This window comes from Helobdella robusta (assembly GCF_000326865.2).
Source record: "Helobdella robusta unplaced genomic scaffold HELROscaffold_32, whole genome shotgun sequence".
Classification (NCBI taxonomy): domain Eukaryota; kingdom Metazoa; phylum Annelida; class Clitellata; order Rhynchobdellida; family Glossiphoniidae; genus Helobdella; species Helobdella robusta.
The window spans coordinates 939,693-961,207 of NW_008704589.1; the positions used below are offsets into that span (position 1 = coordinate 939,693).

Consider the following 21,515-nt stretch of genomic DNA (forward strand, 5'->3'; position numbering starts at 1 on the left):
TTGTGATAAAACTTGAATACATACTTGTGTGAAAATATTTGTGTGTAGGTACACATGTTCTGTACAATGTGTGTGTGTGTGTGTGTGTGTGTGTGTGTGTGTGTGTGGTGTGTGTGTGTGTGCAATCATTGTTGCACGTGACTTCTGCTCTGTTTGCATGAAACATACACTGCAGTGCATTCGTGCCGATGTTTTTCATGTCTAGACTTTTCAAAGTTAATTTCTAAATTAGCTAATCATTCAAAGACTTTCACTTTTGTTTTCACTTTTTAAAATTTCCACCTGAACAGTCTCAGCATTCCTCGCAAGAGAGATTAGCAGTCTCGGACCATCACCAGCACCATCATCACCAACATCATCACCAACATCATCACCAGCAGCCGCCGACCAATCAGATGACGGCACAAATGCCTCACTCCATGCCACCATCTCGCATGTCCACCTCTCCATCATCTCATCGTTCGCATCGCCTTTCCACCGACTCCACATCCTCGGCAACCACGGTGGCCACCTCAACCTGCCTGCTGGCCACTCCACCTTCCTTGCTGGCATCCGCTGGGGACGGCACCAGGATGATATCCCCCCACATCGACGATGCATGCTCCCAGCAGGATAGGGATAACAACGATGAGGAGGACGAGGAAGTGAGGAGTTATTCATCCAGTTTGAGTAGTTTCACTGATGGTTTCGCATCGAGGAGCGGAAGTTTTTTTAGGCAGAGATCTTACAGGTAGGCATTGGGAGTGTATGAATTGTCTAAGTCGGCAGAGAGTGCTGTAGTGTTTATTGGGTATTATTAAGTTTGACTGCATTTGTTTGCTGCATACGTACGTGTTAGCGAATGCGTTTGTGTATAAATGTATAGCTTTTTTTACGTTGTTGTTGCAGAGTGTTGTTCATATTTAATGTAATATATCGCGTGTGTTGTTTTTTGAAACTGCCATTTTTTTCTCGTACTACGAAATGTTGATACATTGGCATGGAACGTCAGACTGCAGCAGCGAAATAATGTTCTGATATGTTGCGTGACATGTCAACAACAAATTATTATTGTTACTTTCATTTATGATCTTCCATTTTTTTCTCTCTAATATTTTATATTGTAAGCACATCTTTTCAACCGACACGATGTTGATGTTGAACATTTTGCCTCCCTTCCCACATGTCAGTTGCTCGCGAGGGCCACCCGATGCAGAGGCAGCAGTCCTCATGAACGACATCTACAGGGAAAGGTTTCCAAAGGCGGTCGAACAGATGGAAGAAAGATTGGAACAGTTCATTCAGACGAACGGGGTTGGAGCAGCATTGTCGTCGTCGTCATCTCTCATGTCGGCATCTGTATGTGACGTCAGCAATTCGAGTGTCATGGCGGTGAATTCGCTGGATGTTGAATCGTCCGGAGCCGCTAGATTTGTCTGGAACCAAGTAAGAAAGACCAGGATGTCATAAAACTACTATATTGTTTTGTATTCGCAGACGCATGAATATGCGTCATTCAAATTATCATTCATTTCATTAGATATTTCATTTCATTGTATTTAAACCTTCGACCAGGTAATAAACCTAGCAAAGGATTGTCTTCAGAAGTCGAAGGACAAGTTACTGACCAGTGCATACTTTTATGAGATATCTGAAAGCCTTCAAACACTGTTGAATGAGGTGACGCGCTGTTATTCAATGTTGGGACTTTTTTTATATTTCATTTCACAGCTGCACCAAGCGGTTATTTGTTTTAAAAAATAAACCTTCGTAACTATAATTTGTTTTTCTTGCTGTTGAAATGTTTAAATGCCTGCATACTTATGCCATCATTCCGCATAGCACAATACTATGATGATGGTAATGCAGGTTTTGTAATGGGTTAAATTTTACGAGGAGTGTTAACGACGTAGCTGCTATGGTTTGCGATAATGATGTTGATTTTTGAATTTTGAAATGATATTTTGAATTCTGAATTACATTATGACATCCTGAAATTCATTAGGATTTTGTATCTTACAGGCCAAAAATAGGAATCCGAATGGTTACACCTCTTTGTCAATGTTGATCAAAAAACTGCTCATCATTCTTTCCAGACCGTCTCGTCTGCTTGAATGTCTGGTGAGTGGTCTGTCTGTCTGTTTGTTTGTCTAACCGTCTGTCTGTGGATGTCATCTACCATTCATTCATTCATTTATCCATTCTTTTATTCATTTTATAATTACTTTATTGTCAATTCATTCCTTCGTTTTATTATGTTAGGCATTCATCATCAAGCCATTTAATTTCATATGCCCTGCTTACACATTCACACACACACACACACACACACACACACACACACACACACACAGGAATTTGACCCGGCTGAGTTCTACTTCCTGCTGGAGGCGGCAGAGGGCCACATCAGGCAGACCATCAAGACAGATGTCCCCAGGTACATAGTCAATAAACTGGGACTGAACAGGAATCTCAACAATGGTGGCTAGTTGTGGGAAGGAGGATGATTATCGTGATGGTGGTGGCGATGATACTGATTAGGATGATGGTGATGATGATGTTAATGATTATTATTATAATGATGATGTTGATGATGATGATGATGACCGTGAGAATATTTGTTTCTACGATTTGTTTCCTCATTCTGTTTATTTCATGTTTTATGTGTGCATTGTTTTATTCTATTTCACATTTGTTCATACTAATCGCTGTTCATTCTTCTATCTATTCTTTCGTTATTTTATTCATTAATTAATTCATTCATTTATTCATTCATTCATTCATTCATTCATTCATTCATTCATTCATTCATTCATTCATTCATTCATTCATTCATTCATTCATTCGTTCGTTCATTTATTCATTCATTAGTTCGTTCATTTGTTGATTGATTCATCCATTTATTTAATCACTTTTCATTTCTTTATCTGTCCACTCGTTCTTTTATGCTCATTGATCTCACGAGACAAAAATCATCATTTGCAGATGTAATGACGTCAGAATGTGAAGTCAGTGACGTCATTTTCACGGCAAGTGGCTGCAGTAATGACGACAGCGGCAAGGTTTGACTCACCATACTTGTTTATTTTTTGTTTATTGCTTTTTGTTTTGTTTTTTTCAAAAAATGTTGCATTTTGTTTATTTCAAACTTGGTTTGTGTACGTATTGTAATAGAATTGCTAATTCTTTTATAACTAAATAATATTTGTCATCAAAAAAATATTTTGCCATCATGGTCGACATTCTCAGTCATCAACTTCTTAATCACTATGAATAAAATGTTTACCAAAATCCTCCTCATCATCATCATCTTTGCTTTCATTTGAAAGGCATCTTTTAAATAACGACATTTTCATCATCATCAAATTTACTCATCTTTCTACTACATCATCATCATCATATCGTCTTCAGATCATCATCATATCATCACATTCGCGTCATCATTAGTTATCAGCTTCATCGTATCACCACCACTCACTACTACATGACGACAGCCACGTGACAGCAACCATCAGGAGTCAGTACAGGAAGAAGAAAGTTTCAGACACCACACACCTTCCGAGGGGGACTTTGAAATGATCAAACTAATAAGCAATGGAGCTTATGGGTTAGGGATTTTTGGTTGGCTGGTTGGTTGGCTGGTTGATTGGTTGGATGGTTGGCTGGCTGGCCGGCTGGCTGGCTGGGCTGGTTGGTTGATTGGTTGGTTGGTTGATTGGTTGGTTGGTTGGTTTGTTGGGTTTTGGTTGGTTCGTTGGTTGGTTGGTCGAATATTTAAAGTTTCATAACTGCATTGTTGTTTGATTGATCACCTGATTGTTGTTAAGTTTTTATTTGCAGTTGATTAGTTTTTTTAATCAATTAACTTGTCAATCAGTCATTCGTTTAATCGGTCAATTATTCATTTTTTTAACCCACCAATCAATCAATCAATCAATCAATCAATCAATCAATCAATCAATCAATCAATCAATCAATCAATCAATCAATCAGTCAGTCAGTCAGTCAGTCTGTCAATCAATCAATCAATCAATCAATCGACCGACCAGGAGCGTGTTCTTGATAAGGAGCAAGGAAACGCGCCAGGTGTACGCCATGAAGAAACTATTGAAAAGTCATCTCGTCCTTCGCAATCAAGTATTTTTTCAACAACATTATGAGCATTTGTACGAGTGGAAGGGTGAATAAATGAATGAGTGAATGAATGAATGAGCAAACGGATGAAGGAATGAATTAACAGGCAAACTAATGAATGTGAATGTATGTCTGATTAAATGAAATTAACGAACGAACGAACGAATAAATGATTAACAGACATATATGTAGATTGATAAATAAACAAACAAAGGACTGAAATAATGAATGAATGAATGAATGATTGAATGAATGAATGAATGAATGAATGAATGAATGAATGAATGAATGAATGAACAAACAAATGATTGTTCGATATGAATTCATCGATTTAATTCATCATTATTTCATTGGTCCGTCAGGTGGAACAAGTATTTGCGGAGAGAGACATATTAACTTTCACAGACAATCCTTTCGTTGTCAGTTTTTTTTGCAGTTTTGAGACTAAGGTTGGTCGATTTTGTTTTAAAAATTTTCTAAATTACCATCATCACCATAGTTCCCTCTATATTTTATCACATCATCATCATATTACTACGATGATGTCTGTCGTTATCTTGATTTTTTTTTATTTTCGAAAATATCATTTCACCAAGCATCGCTGCATCTTTTCATTCGAACATTTATTTTCATCATTATGATTACGATGTCACTGTCATTCTCTGATTACGATCACCGTAATCATTATTCTTATCGTAGTATCATCATACACGGCATGCAATTTCAACATGATCATCATCGTCAATCGTCATTATATTTATCGTTATCACAAATTGTCATAATCATCGTCATCATCATCGTCATGATCATGATCATCAACATCATCATTATCGTCACCATCGTCGTCACTACCATCATGATCAGAAGCATCTGTGTTTAGTGCTGGAGTACGTGGAAGGTGGTGATGTGGCCACCCTGCTGAAAAATATCGGCGGTCCTCTGCCCATGGATCTTGCCAGGTGATGATGGTGGTGATGATATTGTTGGTTATGTTGATTATGGCGATGAGGAGGAGAAAGGAGAAGGAGAAAGATGATGATGATAATTATGGTGATGAAGATGATGAAGTTTGTGATGTTGGTGTGATTATGAATATAGTTATTATGAGATGATGGTGATAACGATGATCACAATGAAAATGCTGACCGTTGGACTCACAATGCAATCAAATAACTACATACAGGATGTACTTTGCTGAGGCAGTCCTGGCACTTGAGTACCTTCACAGCTATGGAATAGTCCACAGGGATCTTAAACCGGACAAGTTCGTATCAGGATATGTTGATTGAGCGATTGCTTGCTTGCTTGGTTGATTGACCGACCGAACGACTGACTGACTGGCTGGTTATCTAGCTGGCTGACTGACTGACTGGCTGGTTGGCTGGCTGGCTGGCTAGCTGACCGACTGACCGACCGATCGACTGATTGGTTTACTAATGAGCGGTTTGTTAGTTTATTTTCGGTGATTTTTTCAATTTTTCATACATTTACTTTTCTTTGCTTTTCAATTTTCGATAAGCTCTGTTGAAGTAAATTTTAATTTAATTAATTGATTTACTAGTAGATTTAAACGGGCGTTCAATTTTAAATTATTGAGAATTAAATAACAATAATGATGTAATTAAAAATGTTATAGCCTGCTGATAACATCCATGGGTCACATCAAGCTGACAGACTTTGGATTATCGAAGATCGGATTGATAAATCGTTAGTGCTAATTCATTTCATCATACATTGTCACGAAATTTAGTTGATCAAATCATTTTGTGATGCTATTTTGTTACTTCTTGGATGAATTATTTGAGCTGTTGCGTTGTTGTCTACGTCACATCAGGTTCATCGTGTCGTTTCACGTTTGTTACATTATAAGTAGTTGTGCAGCATGATGCAACGCTTGATCGATATTTCCTATTCAACTTCTACATCATTCATGGGACACCTATATTTTAGTCTTTTTAAATTATTACATACAAATTAAATGTACATTTCTGTAACGACAGAATATAAAAAAAACGTTCACAACAAACAAAAATAAATTGATGTGAAATTTTGCACCACCTAGTGACGACAAACTTGTACGAGGGCTCCATCGATAAGGATTGCAAGCAGTTTAAGGACAAGCAGATTTTTGGCACACCTGAGTACATATCACCTGAGGTCATTCTCAGACAGGAGTATGGTGAGTATTAAATTGGTGGGTAGGTTGTGAGGCTGCTGCTGATGACGATGATAACATAAAATAGTTCATTATTTGTTGAAAACTTGAATCGCGTTTAGCAAATTTTTTCTTCCTTGCTTTCTACTTGCCCCGATACGCTAAAACTGTCTTTGATGCAAAGGCTGCAACATCCACACGACGGCGTGTATGTATTTTTTGTATTTGTTTGTAAGTGATGCAGCATCACTCAAGCCGAATAATTTTTTTAGGATTTGTCAGGCAGGTAGCATTCGAACCAAAACAAAGCGCATTAACAACTGCGCCAACCATAGCGTTCGTACCATCTGAGCTAATTTTCCAACCGGACCATATTTAATGATGATGTATATTATAAAATAAAATTGAATGATTAACTAATGATTGAATGAACGTTGAACGCAGGCAAGCCGGTGGACTGGTGGTCTATGGGGGTGATCTTGTATGAATTTCTTGTTGGCTGTGTCCCTTTCACAGGGGAAACACCTGATGAACTCTTCACTGCTATCATCAATAGTAAGATGATGTTGATGATGACGATGATGTTGATGATGATGAGAAGGAGGATGATGATGTGGATTATGCTGATTACGATGGGGTGGGTGTAATTGGTGACGATCGTGGTGATTGTTTATGGTGATGTCATTGGTGATGGTTGGAAAATTTGAACATTAACCTCCAAATGATAATTTTATCATTAAATATAGTATAATGACTCGTTAATTTATATTTTTAATATAAATAACATTTGTAATAGCGTTTGCATCAGGATTGTAAATATAGTTTTTGTACCTTTATTTGGAATCTCAAATAAAACGAGAACGAATTACGTAACTCCCACTCAGATCCGGTTGAATGGCCGGAAGATGAATTCTCACCGCCGGAAGAAGCTCAAGACCTCGTCATTCAGTTACTGGAGCACTCACCACTCGAGCGGTTGGGATCAGGTGGTGCGACGGAAGTGAAGTGTCACGTGTTCTTCTATGGGCTGGATTGGGATGGTCTGTTGAGACAGAAGGCTGAGTTTGTTCCCCAACTGGAACATGAAGAAGATACGAGTTATTTTGATGGTTGGTTGGTTGTTGGTTAGTTGTTGGTTGGTTGTTGGTTGGTTGTTGGTGGTTGATTGGTGGTTGGCTAGGGATTGACTGAGGACTAGTTGATGGTGATTTGTTGATTATTGATGATTTGTGGCGCTGGTGGTGATGGAGATTAAGATGGAGAAATGTGACTATGGGACGGTGATTAAAATTGTGAAAAGTAAAACAATGCATGCAGTTGATGAGATAATTACGAAATTATATTTACGCTCGTTTAAATAAAATTCTCCCTTACCAAATCTTTAAAGTTTGAGAGTTATTATATATTTTCAAATTTAGTTTTTATGAATTCAAACAATTTTTCTAATCTGAAACAAAACAAAATGAGAAAATAAACACTGAACACCAACAAAGCTCGCTTGGACAGATACGATCACTCAGCCGTCGACGACGATGATGATGACGACGACGACGATGATGATGGTAGCAACTTATTCCATAGTTTCTCATCGTGCTCCATCAATTATGGAAGGACACATGGACTGAAGCAGTTGCTTGGAGATGGTGGTAGTGAGTCAGTCAGTATTGCATTGGACTCATCTCGTGATGTAAGTTGGATTGGAGGGCTTGCTCGGGTTAGCTTAAATGAATAAATGCTTCGTTGGGATGACGTTTTTATGTTGTTGAATGTGGTGATTGAGAACCAATCGAATGTTGCGATAATTATTATTTAAATGCTGTAAATGTAACTTGAAAGCTGCCGGTCTGGTCAGGCACGCCAGCCACGTTATGCGCTCCATCCAGTGTAACCATCGGCGCAGCTACTTCAAGCACATATCCTCCGGACTCCTGCGTGAGCATTATTAGTGGAACGGCAACCGACACAACGTGTACACTCGATAGCGTCGTCACTACTGCTACTGCTACTGTCGCCACCCATGTTACCACTAATACTACGATTACTACAACTGAAGCAGCACGAATTGAAAAATCGATCGAGGATCATGACGATGCTGACAGAGACTCAGCGTCATCTAACGAACAGAAGAAAATTAATTTCAAATTGCTTGAAGAGATTAGAGGTGAAATCAGCAGAAAGTTAGCCGACGTGGTGGCGATGAAGGATGAACAAAAAACTGAACAGCACCAGCAATCCTTCGACAGCAAACTGCAGGATGACCAAACACACGTTTTAAATGCTGGAGGAGACGAGATTCTCACGAGCACCCCGAAGGTACCTGAGGACGAACATACAAAAACAACACGTGCAGCTGGAGTTGACTACTCTTGCATAATGTTTGTTCCTTCCTTTGTTTCATTCATGCTAATTCACCTCTATGATTTGGAATTTTTTTTATTGATTTTTTCATTGACAAGTTATTAAAATCGAAGTGAATATTTTTTTGGAATTCTGTTTTGCTTATTTTTTTTAGTTTTCATTAACAATGTAAACTGTAATTTTATATTGGCTTGCTTGTTTGTATAACAGTTCAAACCTTTAAGTTTGCTTTTTGTATTTGCTAGAAATCGCAGAATAATCATCTTTGTTAAGGTTATTTTGTGGTCGGTTTCATGATTTTAACAATTTGTAAGTTGATGTTGTTTGTAATGCAGTACCTCTCCATATGGTTCGCTACCAGCCGGCAAGAAAGTCGACTGCAGCAGCAGCTTTAGCATCACAAACCCCTTCAAAAACAACAAAAACTACGATAACAGTAGCAACTATAACAGCAACAACATCAGTGACAGCAACAACATTATGAACAACAACATCAACGAGAGCCTGGCAGCAGACAACAGCAACATCGTGCGCAGCAATGCTATGAAGTCCAAAATGTCCATTTCACAACTTCGAGCCAGCAACGTACCTGCTGCTAAACTGGTTCCCAAGTTGGACATGTGTATCGATGATGATGATGACGTTGATGGTGACGTCACTGATCACCATCATCATCGCAATGCTGATGATGATAAAAATATTAGCATTGTTGACAATGATATGAGTGAGAATGATGATGATAAAAGAAAAAGTCGTGCCGATAAAGTTGGTAGCGATCTAATGAAGAATGTTAATAAAAATATTTATGCTGCTGGGAATTCTTGCAACAGAAGGATTGGCTTTCAAAAGTGCAAAACTAATGTTATCCACAAAAAGCTGGATGCGGATTACGATGGTGAGGAAGGTGATGAAAACAAGAAAACAGTTTCCAAAGACTTCGATCATTCATTGAAAATAATTCCAACAACTGCTGCTACCCTGTCTACTATCACTAACAATGACAATAATGATGTCACTGCTAGTGTTGCTGCTTCTGGCACTGCTGCTGCTGCTGCTAATTCCACTAATAACACTCTTCACATTTTAGCAACTAATTCAGCCATTTGCGACACCACCGTAACAATTTCATCCACAACTTCTTCTACTCGTCCTGCTTCTGATGTTTATTCCGTTATCACAACAACTACAACTGCGAATGTCACTACTAACGCTGAAATGAGCCATGCCTCATCTAATGTCCTCTCTGGATCGTCAACATCATCACCAACTTCCAAAGTTAAATTAACAACAATGGCGTCAACAACAGCAACACTGACGTCAGCAACGATAACATCTACGGCGACATCAACCACAGAGCCGACAACAGAAGCCGCGACATCTGTAGCCACAGCAGCGCACTCCACGTCGGCCACATCTAATATTGTTAACAGTACTTCTGTATTTAAGATGGCACTGAAAGCGGCTAATAATTTATTCTCATCTTCGTCGAGTAGAGTTCACATGACAGTGTTTCCAAAAGATATTGCTTCGACATCAACCCCAATCAGCTCATCGTCATCTTCATCAACTACAACAACATCAGCAGCTATAATTCCATCAACAACTTTTTCAACAATTTCAACATCCACAGCAGTTTCCACAGTAGTTAAGATGTCCACCGCAACAACGGCATCAACAACATCCGTGTTCCTCACTTCGACATCAACAATGAGAGCAGCCTCAACTACAACACACACAACGACGTTCGTTCCCAAACTGAATAGCAGGAGACACCAATGCATTCCATCTCAACTTAAAATCATCAACACTGATCAAGAAGAACTTGATAAAATTGGGAGAACTGAGGGTAATGATGATCGTCTATCTTCAAAAGCAGCAACATCAGTATCATCTACAACCTCATTATTTACAACCTCATCATCTTCAATGTCTTTTTCTACAACGTCATCGTCTTCAACGTCATCATCAACAACCACATCGTCATCAATAACAACATTAACATCAGCAACAACGAGCACAGCTCCAATATTAGCCACAACAAACACGGCGACACTAGCCTCATTGACGAAGACGTACTCACCGGCAACAATTGTGGCGACACCAGCCTCATTAACGCCAGCCTCATTAACGCCAGTTTCATTAACGCCAGTCAACTCTCCAGTTTTTATTTCAAAGACCATGTTTATATTCCCGAGCATTCCAAAGTCAAAAGTAACTAGCAAGATCATTCAGAAACCATGTGCACCGACGTCTGCATCATCATCGTCGCCTAAACCAAGTGCAGATAATAATAACGTTGCGTCATCGATCATCTCGTTTCCAACAAAATTGTTGACAACTACAACGACATCTACATCATCAACAACGGCAACATCGTCAACAAAATCGTCAACCACTTCAATATCAACATCGTCAACAGCTGCAGCCTCGTCAGTGAAGAAAATTTCCCCATTACTGCAAATGAAACAACGCGCTGATGGTAGGAACTTTTCTGAAACCGAATCATTTCCGCTACCAACAGCAGCAACGCCTGCTCTCACAACATCAACAATGTTGACAGCAAGCTCTGGAACGACGGTCGATAGCGGCAACAACTTTATGAGCACTAACAGCAGAATTGTAAGGCCAACAAAATTTACAAAACTTACACCAACACTGACATCAACAACATCGTCTATAGCATCGACATCAACAACGTTGTCCTCAAACAATCACTGGTCTTACATCTACATCAACAAATCAGCTTCAACCAACAAAAATGATTGTGATGCCAATCCGCAACAACTTGACACTCACAAGAACAGCAGTAATGACAACATCAGCAGCAACAACAACGAAATGGGTACTTCATTATTCTTGGTGGGCCCGAAAGCTCCTATAATTATAAAGAAGGGTCACAGAGGGTTTGGCTTTTTGTTCAGAGCTATCAGGGTTTACAAAAGTGATTCAACTGACCATGTCCTGCATCATATTATTGAGGTTACTGCCTCTTACTTCATGGAGGACGATGATGGTGATGAGGAGGATGGTGGTGATGAGGATGCTGATGATGATGAGGATGATGTAGTTGTGGTGGTGAAGTTAGTGACGAGAATCATGGTAATAATGAATTGTTATAACGTTGATTAACGTCATGATAATGTTTGCACCAGCACGTAGATGAGTGCGGACCAGCTAACAAGGCAGGTCTAAAAACTGGAGATATGATCTTCAAAGTGAACGACAAACTCGTGCAAGGTCTCTCACACATTCAGGTCTTTATTTTGTTCATGACAACTTCAATTTATCAATTTTTTGCGTTTGCTCGTCATTTCCGCATCATGCACTTTTGTATGCAACTGACGTTACGCCCTTTACAACTTGAAACCAATCCATCAATTAATTATGTTAATTTCCATAAGCTTAATTGCTTCTTATGAAATGTTACATATTGTTGTTGTTCAGTCGTTGCATTCTTTGGCAAATGGGTCATGCTACCACACACACACAACGCAGGTGCTCAGTCTTGTGCTCGGCACCCAGGACAAAGTGAAGCTTGAAGTTGTTCCTATGTCGTCCACATCCATCAAGGTGGTTCCAAGCAAACTGCGTCACAACAACAATGGCAACGGAAATGATTTCAGAATAGTTGGAAGTGGCAACAGTAACAAAAACAGTAATAGAAACAACAACATGGCTTACAAAACATCGTCGATTTCTAGAAAGACTCACAACATTTTCACTGGACTCACCAAACACATTCACCACTCCAAATTCTATTCCCCCAGTCCACAGTCGAAGCACAAAAGTGAAAATGTCGACAATTTTGGAGGAAATTACGATCATAAAATATTATTGTCACCGAATCCGGATCTTGAAGTCGTTAGCTCTTCCAACGTCATCATTTGCAGTGATTGCGCTAACTCCAAAGAAAATTTGTTGAGTTCGAAAACACGAAGGCACTCTTCTCTGTTCAGAAAGATCAGTAGTAAGAAGGTCAGTCGATCGAGTTTGCCTCTCATAACTTCGGGTGGCAGTCGAAGTCACTGCAGCAGCTGTGGCGTGAGCATTGTGAGTAGTTGCGATAGTGGCAGCGATTCTGCTCAGAATGAAGGTGCTGGTGTTAACAGCAGCGAAGTGATGGAAGGAGGAGCAAAAATGAAAGGAGGAACGTCACAGTTTGGCGAGAGAGATAACGGAAAATATTTCATCGGGGATAAGAATTACGTTGACGACAGTTACAGTAGCGGTGGTGGCGGTGGTGGTGAAAGTAGCAGCAGTAGTTGTGGCAAACCTCCAATATTTGGTGCCACATCCCAAAGATCGCTTTCATCCTCGTCAGGAAGTGATCTTCTCAAAGTGGATCGTGTCACGTACACCAGTAACAATATCAGCAACGAGAACAATGCTGCGAAACTGATGAACACAAGTGGCTGCAAAAAATTGAGTTTGAAATCTATGTTGCCCACATACGGACGACAATCGTCCTGCAAAGCCCGACAACCTAGCATGAGAAGATGTTCCTCCGGCACCTCCTCCTCGCCTCCCTCATTGGCTGACTCACTTGGAAACTCACCTCACAGTTCCTCGCCATGTTCAAGTGGTTCCAATTCTCCTCTATGTTGTCCACTTGCGCAGTTCGGTGCCAGACCAAGCTCTCTGGTTCTGCGTCATCAGCAGCAGCTGTTGCATCATCAACAGCTACAGCAGCAGTTGCAACTGCAAAGAAATTCATTTTCAAGCAGCACGGCGACTCAGCACTCCTGCTCACTGACCAGCACTGCTACGTCATCTACTCTCTCCACATCAACCAGTAACAGTAGCAGTAGCAATTTTATTACCTGCACTAACATGCTGCCATCTAACAGAAGAAAATCCTGGCATAGCATTCCTCCATCTCCATTGGCCAGAACGCCATCCAATAGCATTCCGGGGAATGATGCAGGCGGTAAAAATAGCAGTGCTTTTATGAAATAATTATGGTATATATTTATACGGGTACAATGGAAATACACACTAATTTATTTTTTAACACGCATTTGCATTATTCAAAATGTTTGTCATTGATAGTTATATATTTTTCTAAATATACATATGTTGCAGATGTAGATATGGTTATATTTAAGAACTATTTTTTGTTCTTTTATTGAGTGACGGACAGATGATAATCAATTTGAGATTCAAAGATAATAATTATGATCTATGACGTTTGAGTGCTTTTTTATTTTTCAGTTGTTTGTCGTCATCGTCATCATCGTGTTTTTATTCTGTTGTTGTCATTATTATTGTAGATAAAAATGAGTAGAGTATTTTAAATCCTTGTGACTGTGTTACATTGCACGGATTTTATTAAAAAGTTAGTCATGCTGATTAGTCATTTGTCACTCGTCATCATTGCTCCAAAGTATTTTCATCTTTAAGTTGATTACACATTTGATTATTAATTTTTTTCAAAATTTTACCTTTCAAACTTGAAATCATTCAAAAATCCAAATGGTGCGACTGTTTATATGAAAACTGATATGTATACAGACAAAAACTTTTATATATATATATACATACAGATATATATGCTTAGTCATTTATTCATATTTTTATTTATGCTTATTAAAATTAAATAAAGAAGATATGGTATTCCAAAGAACCTCGTTCATCGAAGCCAAACTGTTTTTCCGATGGTTTGATTGCACTAGAGTGGCTTGTGATTTTTGCAGTGTTGATGATTGTCGAATGCATACTTATGGATGTGTATTTCAATGTGTAATGGTTTTGTAGTATTTGATAATATCAATTTTTAGTAATCAGTAAGCAAGCAAGCAGTTGAACATCCACTTGAAAGATGACACGCTGTGTTACTTTGCATTCATTGTAAATTTTTCAAAGTGTGCGCTCTAACCGGTTCCATATTCGCAACTTGAACGAAATATTCACGATGACATATATTTAAGTCCTCTTTCTCTTTCCCTTTCTCTTTTTCTTTTTCTCTTGCGCTTTCTTTCTATCTATCTATCTACATATTTATTTATTTATGGTCATTTATTCATTTATATTTTTTCATTTGTATATTTGATTAATTCAATTTATTTAAAATAATTTGGAATCAGTATTGATATTTTAAATGAAATTTGGTCGTTTTCAAACTAGGTGTTGTAAGTTGATCTCGTGACAGGCAGGCGCATGCAATAACATAACTGTTGTACTATACGTACTACATACATCTCTAATCTATTATTTCACAATCAATTCTCTCCACAAGCGCAGATCTTCTGCTGATTTTCCTTGTTTTCCATCGCGTTTTCCAGTTTTATTATTTTTATTACGTTTTGCCAGCTCACATCCATCGTTCATTTTATTTATTTCCGCTTATTTATCTTCAAACTCCAACTTGAGAATAATTCGGAGATGAATAACAATTTTTATTCTTAATATAGAAAATATTTAATAAGCAATAAACATATAACAAATCTTATTTTATTAATCTATGGATACGGTTTGGTTTAGTTTGTGGGAATAGTTTCACTTACTTTTGGAAATTTTTGTCTATTTGAATGAATACGAATGACTTGATTTGACATTGAAATTAAAAATAAATATTATTATACAATAAAAATTTACATAATATACGATATGATTATGTTATGAGTACATCTTGCTGTTTGTTGCACTTGAATGAATAAATACTCTTCTTACTCACAATCCTGTGATTTTTTTTTATAAAATTGGTTATTAAAGCTATTTCTCATGTTCATTCATTAAAATTAATTTGATTCTTGGAAGTAATTTTAAATTTCGTTTTATCTTAGTAAATCTTGTTCTGTCCGAAGTGTTGTTCGTTAAAACATTATCACATATATCGTCATCAGCGTTGCATTTGTTATCATTTTATTATCACCATCCATTTATTCGTTATTTCGTTTCGTCTTTTGAAATAATGCCAACTGACATTAAGGACGATGATGTTAGTTGCTATCATTATCATTGTAATAATAATTTAATTTTTATTACAAATTTTATTGTTGCTAACGTGTTTGTTGGTGTTGTTCCTGTTACAGATTCTCAAAAACTTGCATTGCAAACTGCTGTCAGACATTCAGCAACAATAATTTTTATTGGTTTTTTTTGTATGCAAGTTATTTAATACACTTAACTCACATTTGTCAAACTTGTTCCATGCGATTATTTTGATGGTAATTATTATAAATAATTTTATGGTTATTATTATCGTTATTATTATTAATGATATTTCAAGGGTTTTATGTGTACCTATAAGCGATGCTTTTGAATCATAATGGAAAATATACAATTATGATTTTCAGCTAAAATGTGTTGATAAAAATATTCTAAAAAATTATGAATTCATGGAAATTTAATTTAATTAAATTTTTTTTAAATGACGATCACTGATAAAATATTAATTTCCATTCAGATGATCATGAATACACTTTAATTTACTTAATTATTAGCTTATTCATTTTCAGGTTTCTTGGTATTACAGTTTTATTTATGTTTTTTATTTAAAAAACTCAAAAAATGGACACAATTTATTTATTTATTTAACAGTATTCTAAGTTCATTGAATTGCAACTAATGTAAACGAACCGTCATTATAAAGTATCTTCTGTTTTATTATAAAAATACAATTAAAAATTAGAGTTTATTTATTGTATGTAGATATAAAAATAAATGGAAAAATAAACTTTGTAAAAAAAAGTATTTCGTTTTGTGTTTTTGTCTTTTCGCGCTTTTTTTACATCTCGTGCGTTAGCGTAAATTTTCATTCAATTGGCAAAGCTTTCTTTAAAGCCTCCATCCATTTAGTCTTTCAATCACTCATTCATTCAATGTTCTATTTTCTCAGACATGTTCAGTTTCTTCTACATTTTTATTCACTCTCTCTCTCTCCTCTCTCTCTCTCCTCTCTCTCTCTCTCCTCTCTCTCTCTTTCTTACTCTTTCTCTCTTTTTTAATTTAGTTGATATTTAACATTTCATTGGACCTCATTGAATTGCAGATTTTTTTAAATGGCAGATCATCCAAGCGTGAGGAGATGTTTCTAAGAATCGTTCTAAAAAATTGTCGTTGAATGAAATCGGTGTCAGCAGTAGCCGTAGCCGCCACAGCTACATCCACGCCACCACCGACATTCATAAGCATCTTCTTGTCTGTGTGTCTTTTATTCCAAAAATATTTTATTCGTTTGTTTTTTTGGTAACAAGGAATTTTTTTTCTTATTCTCACTTTTTTTTTGAAACTTTTTTACGCTCAGTTACTAATCCTCTAGTTTTCGGTTTATTTTGGAGCGGTCGTATTTCTATATGTGTTTTTCTTCACTATGTTTCTCTTATTTGCTTCTTCTCTTGCATTTAGTTTTTTTCTCTTTTGCTGTTGCTGCAGCTGCTCCAATGTCTCTTCTTTCTACTCGTGAAAAGATTTAATTTTTTTCATTAGACCCAAATCAATCATGCCTAGAAAGCGAAGTGCTGTCTCTGATTATAAAATGGTGATGGTGGTGTGGCTGTAGTTGTTGTGACGACTGCGCGACTGTGGTAATCGTGGCTGACGTGTTAGATGTGTTGGAAGCCGTTGTGTTTGCAGCAATAACAATTTTTCAAAATATTATATATATAGCGTGGTGACGCTGTAGAGTGTAGATGATGGTGAACGAAACGACAGCGCTGGTGATTATGATATGAATGGGTTATGACACGTTAATGACATTAATGTTCATGAGATGATGACAATAATATATTATGTTAATGAGACGCTTACACTAATGAGTTATGTTAATGAGATGAAGAGAATGATAAATTATCACAATAAGATGTTGGCGTTCATTAACGACAATGAGAATAATTATTTTTCCTTTAGTGTGCCAGTTAACAAATTCGGCCAATGCTGATTGCTTCTGATGATGAGGACGACGATGATGAGGTTGATGTTGACGACGACGATGATGATGATATATTTTATGACTAGTACCATGAAGCACAAAATTAAATGGTTAGTCAAAATTTAAACTGAAAAGTTATTGAATGTTCTCATGACCATTATTGCAAAATTCATCATCATTCCTTTTCGCCGTTTTCTACCGATTCCACTACGTCACCAAGTTAACTCAAACCTCACCATGACGTCACGTCCGGTCAGCATTCAGCATCACCCTCATGCAAGCACGCAGACTGACTGGCTGATTGGTCAGCTGGATTGGTCAGTTAGTAAATTAGATTTTTAACTGGTTTTTATACGCTTTCATTCTTATATATTTTACCAAAATCGCATTGCGTATTTCTATAAGGCGGCACTTTGGGGTAATGGTAATATTTCCTGGCGTTGGTTTTGCAGTGATCGGGTTCGAGCGTAGAAAGATTCTTTTACCTTATAACGTGCAACATGTGCAGGGCGTTGTGTCAAGCCTATTAAAATTAGCTGCGCTGTGTGTTTTTTATTGAAATTTCTGAGAAATACTTATGAGTTTTTTTGTAAAATACATAGGTATGCAGATAAACACTCACATAATTGCATCACATACACACGCAGACAACCTCATTAAACACACACATAACACACGCACACACACTCATAGGCATAAATCTCGTAATAACTGCATTTTCCACAGCCTCAAAAACTTCATTCCGACATAACTGCATTCCTTGGCGGCGTTTATTGAGCGCACGGCCGAACCGTGTGGGATGTTCCTCTATTTATGCTAACATGCTTCCTATTTTTATCATTTTTTTATCATTTTTTCGTTAGGTTTGTGTTTTCTTTTGCATTTTCTGTAAATTTTTGTAGTTTTTTTTACATATTTCTTACATACTTTTTACATTTTCTTTCTTAAAAAAAATTTTTGCCATGTAATGTTTTTTTACTTTTTTTGTTCCTGGCGACATTATTTTATTTTTTTTTGTGGTTTTTGTTTTTGTTTGTTGTATTTTTGTTTTATTTTGATGGGTAGTTTTTTTTGTTGTCGTCGTTTTATTTGCTGTTTTGTTGGAGTTGCTGTGCTGATGTTGGTGGTGGTGTGTTGTTGTTTTTACGTTTGTGTTGTTATTGTCGTTGTTGCTTCTTGCGTTGTTGTTGCGACGTAAAAGTAAGCCGCCGATGTCGCATGTCTGATATTTTTATTTCCTGAATCTTTCCGTCATGTGCATGTCCCTCCCTTCTCTTTGCGTCGGAAAATTCTCGTATGATTACGGGGATGAGGAATAAGAAACAGAGGAAACAAATAAGATCGAAAAAGAAGAATAAAAATAAGACAAGGAAACATAAAAATGATACAACAAATACAGACAAATAAACTCTCACACACACAAACACACACACACACACACACATATATATATATATATATACAGACAAAAACAAACATACACAGATACTCGCACACTTACACACAAATAATGACGTTATATCTCTATTCGTGTAGATTTAAGTTTGTTAGTGATTAGTTTTGCAAGGCGAATATACTTAATAGGATTACATGCCGTTATTGGCTCTATTTCATTCTTGCATACGCGTTCACGGGGACACGCATGCATTTGTAATTTTTAATGGGAAGTCTCTATCCTTTTAAATTTCTTCTAGCGTGTGTTCTGATTTGTCTTCATTCACTTGTACAATTTTGCAGTTTTATTATCTTGTCAATTTAGATACACTATCTATTAATCATGATCAAGTGATTTTCTATTTTCTTATAGTCAATCAGAGGTTGAGAATCTTACTCATGTACTAATCAATCAATCCAACATTCAACTATCCGAAGATTATAATTGATGACGATGACGATGATGAAGATGACAATGACGATGTAATGATGATGGTGATAATGATGATGATGATGAGATATAGTTGATGATGATGATGATGATGATGATGATGATGATGATGATGATGATGATGATGATGAGGTTTAGTTGATGATGATGATGACGATGAAGATTGCGAATGATGATGGCGTGTGAAAGTGATGATGACGTTTGCGTTGGTGATGATGTGCAGTTTGATCATGAAGAGCAGGTGCTCAGACCTTCGCCTGAAACCAACTAAATTCTGAGAAATATCACCTAAATTGTTAGTTGCGAAAAACAGTTCCCTGCTGTCGCCTGATCTGACGCTGATCATTTTATATTATATTATTTTATATTACATATTGCCTTAAGAAATTTAAGGGTGTTGGGGTCCATCGGGCCGAGAACCTCGATACATATTGGCAAGAATTCCATCGAGGGGAGAGCGTCCCATATTTTTTCATTTTCTCTTCCGCTGCCCTGGCCGCGGCCAAACCGCATTCTTTACTTGTATGTATGTATGTATGTATGTATGTATGTATGTATGTATGTATGTATGTATGTATGTATTATTATTATTATTATTATTAAGGATAACTTCTAGAGCGCCCATTAAATGTTCTCACAGGCGCTCTCAAAAATAAAGCAATTATATACGTGACAAACAAAATAGTACAAAATCAAGTAGTACAGAATTCAATGTAATTTCAACAAAAATAAAAATGTCTTTAAATCTTTTTTAAATGCTCGAAGATGAAGCCCAGGCTTTCTTAGTGGTGCAGGGAGATTGTTCCACACAGTAGGACCAGCGATTGCAATATCACGCGAACCAATCTGTAAAAACGCCACTGGCACCCTCAAGAGATTCATATCATCTGATCGAAGATGGAAACCAGAAGTTGATTCTTTTCTGGTAAATTTATCAGTTATGTAATCCGGTGACATTCCATTCAATGCTTTGAACATAATCACACCAATTTTAAAAATTATTCTTTTATCAATTGTCAGCCAGTGCAGATCGTTCAAAATTGGCGTAACGTGGTCAAACTTCAATTTACCGGCAACCAACTTTGCAGCTCTGTTCTGAACCGACTGCAAAATAGCTATTGATTTGTCGGGTATTTTATACAACAAGCTGTTACAGTAATCTAAACGAGACGTAACAAATGCATGCACTAAAGTTTCTATGGTTGATCTGTCCAACCAGTGTTTAATTCGATACAAATTTCGGAGACAGGAGACGCATGAAATCGATATCATCTTTATATGATCTTTCATCGATAATTTACTATCAAGCAAAACTCCCAAGTTGGTAGCTGTCTGAACAAACGGTATGTCAACGTCATTTACTGTGATGGAACTTGCATTTAATTTTGCCAGCTGCTGCCATGTGCCCACCGGAAGCAGTTGAGTCTTGCATTGATTGAGCTTCAATGAGTTACATGACATCCATTTACCAACCTCCAACAAACATCTGACAAATTTATCAACTTCGGTCTGGAAATGATTAGGATGACCAGTCACCAGAACTTGAATGTCGTCTGCGAACGCGTGGCACGCAAATCCATGAAAATTAATAATTTTAAGTACGCCTGATGTATATAGTATAAACAGAATAGGCCCAAGAACGGATCCCTGAGGTACCCCTGATTTAACCATTTTGACATCCGACAGTACATTCTTGAACAAAACCTGCTGCGTTCGGTCTGCTAAATACGACTCAAACCACGCAACAACAGTATCAGTCAATCCGTAATCGTACCGCAACATATTCAAAAGTATATCATGGTTGACACAGTCGAATGCCGACGACATATCCAGGAATGACATCATTGAAATATTTTGAATGTCCGTTGCAGAAAACAAGTTTGACAAGACATGTAGTAACGCTGTCTCAGTTGAGTGGAATCGTCTATATGCCGACTGGTAGATTGGCATCAAACTATTTTCATACAAATAGGCTAGTAGACTTTTCATCACAACACGCTCAACAATCTTTGGTAAGAACGAAAGGTTTGATATTGGTCTGTAACTTTTAACGTCGTTTCCATCACAGCTTGTTTTCTTCAAAATAGGAACAACTATAGCATGTTTGAAACTAGTTGGAAATTTACCCACTTTTG

At 37.2% G+C, this 21,515-nt stretch overlaps 2 protein-coding genes across 2 annotated transcripts in view; one reads left to right on the plus strand and one right to left on the minus strand.

Moving 5' to 3' along the window:
• Positions 1–1,134: 1,134 nt before the first annotated feature.
• Positions 1,135–8,000, plus strand: HELRODRAFT_82389 (hypothetical protein; the record flags this gene model as incomplete). Its single annotated transcript, XM_009022541.1, has 15 exons — positions 1,135–1,347; positions 1,555–1,659; positions 2,002–2,100; positions 2,334–2,460; positions 2,965–2,996; positions 3,498–3,586; positions 4,029–4,116; positions 4,476–4,562; positions 4,978–5,072; positions 5,297–5,377; positions 5,750–5,820; positions 6,176–6,292; positions 6,713–6,823; positions 7,153–7,377; positions 7,762–8,000. The coding sequence occupies 15 exons, from the start codon at positions 1,135–1,137 to the stop codon at positions 7,998–8,000; spliced, it is 1,779 nt and encodes a 592-aa protein (XP_009020789.1).
• Positions 8,001–18,580: 10,580 nt separating this feature from the next.
• HELRODRAFT_175105 (hypothetical protein) overlaps positions 18,581–21,515 on the minus strand; it is a gene marked incomplete at both ends in the record, with an annotated part of 5,359 nt that continues 2,424 nt past the window's right edge. The window contains one exon of the mRNA XM_009022542.1: positions 18,581–18,609. Within this exon, the coding sequence (XP_009020790.1) occupies positions 18,581–18,609 (29 nt within the window). The remainder of the gene's footprint in view (positions 18,610–21,515) is intronic.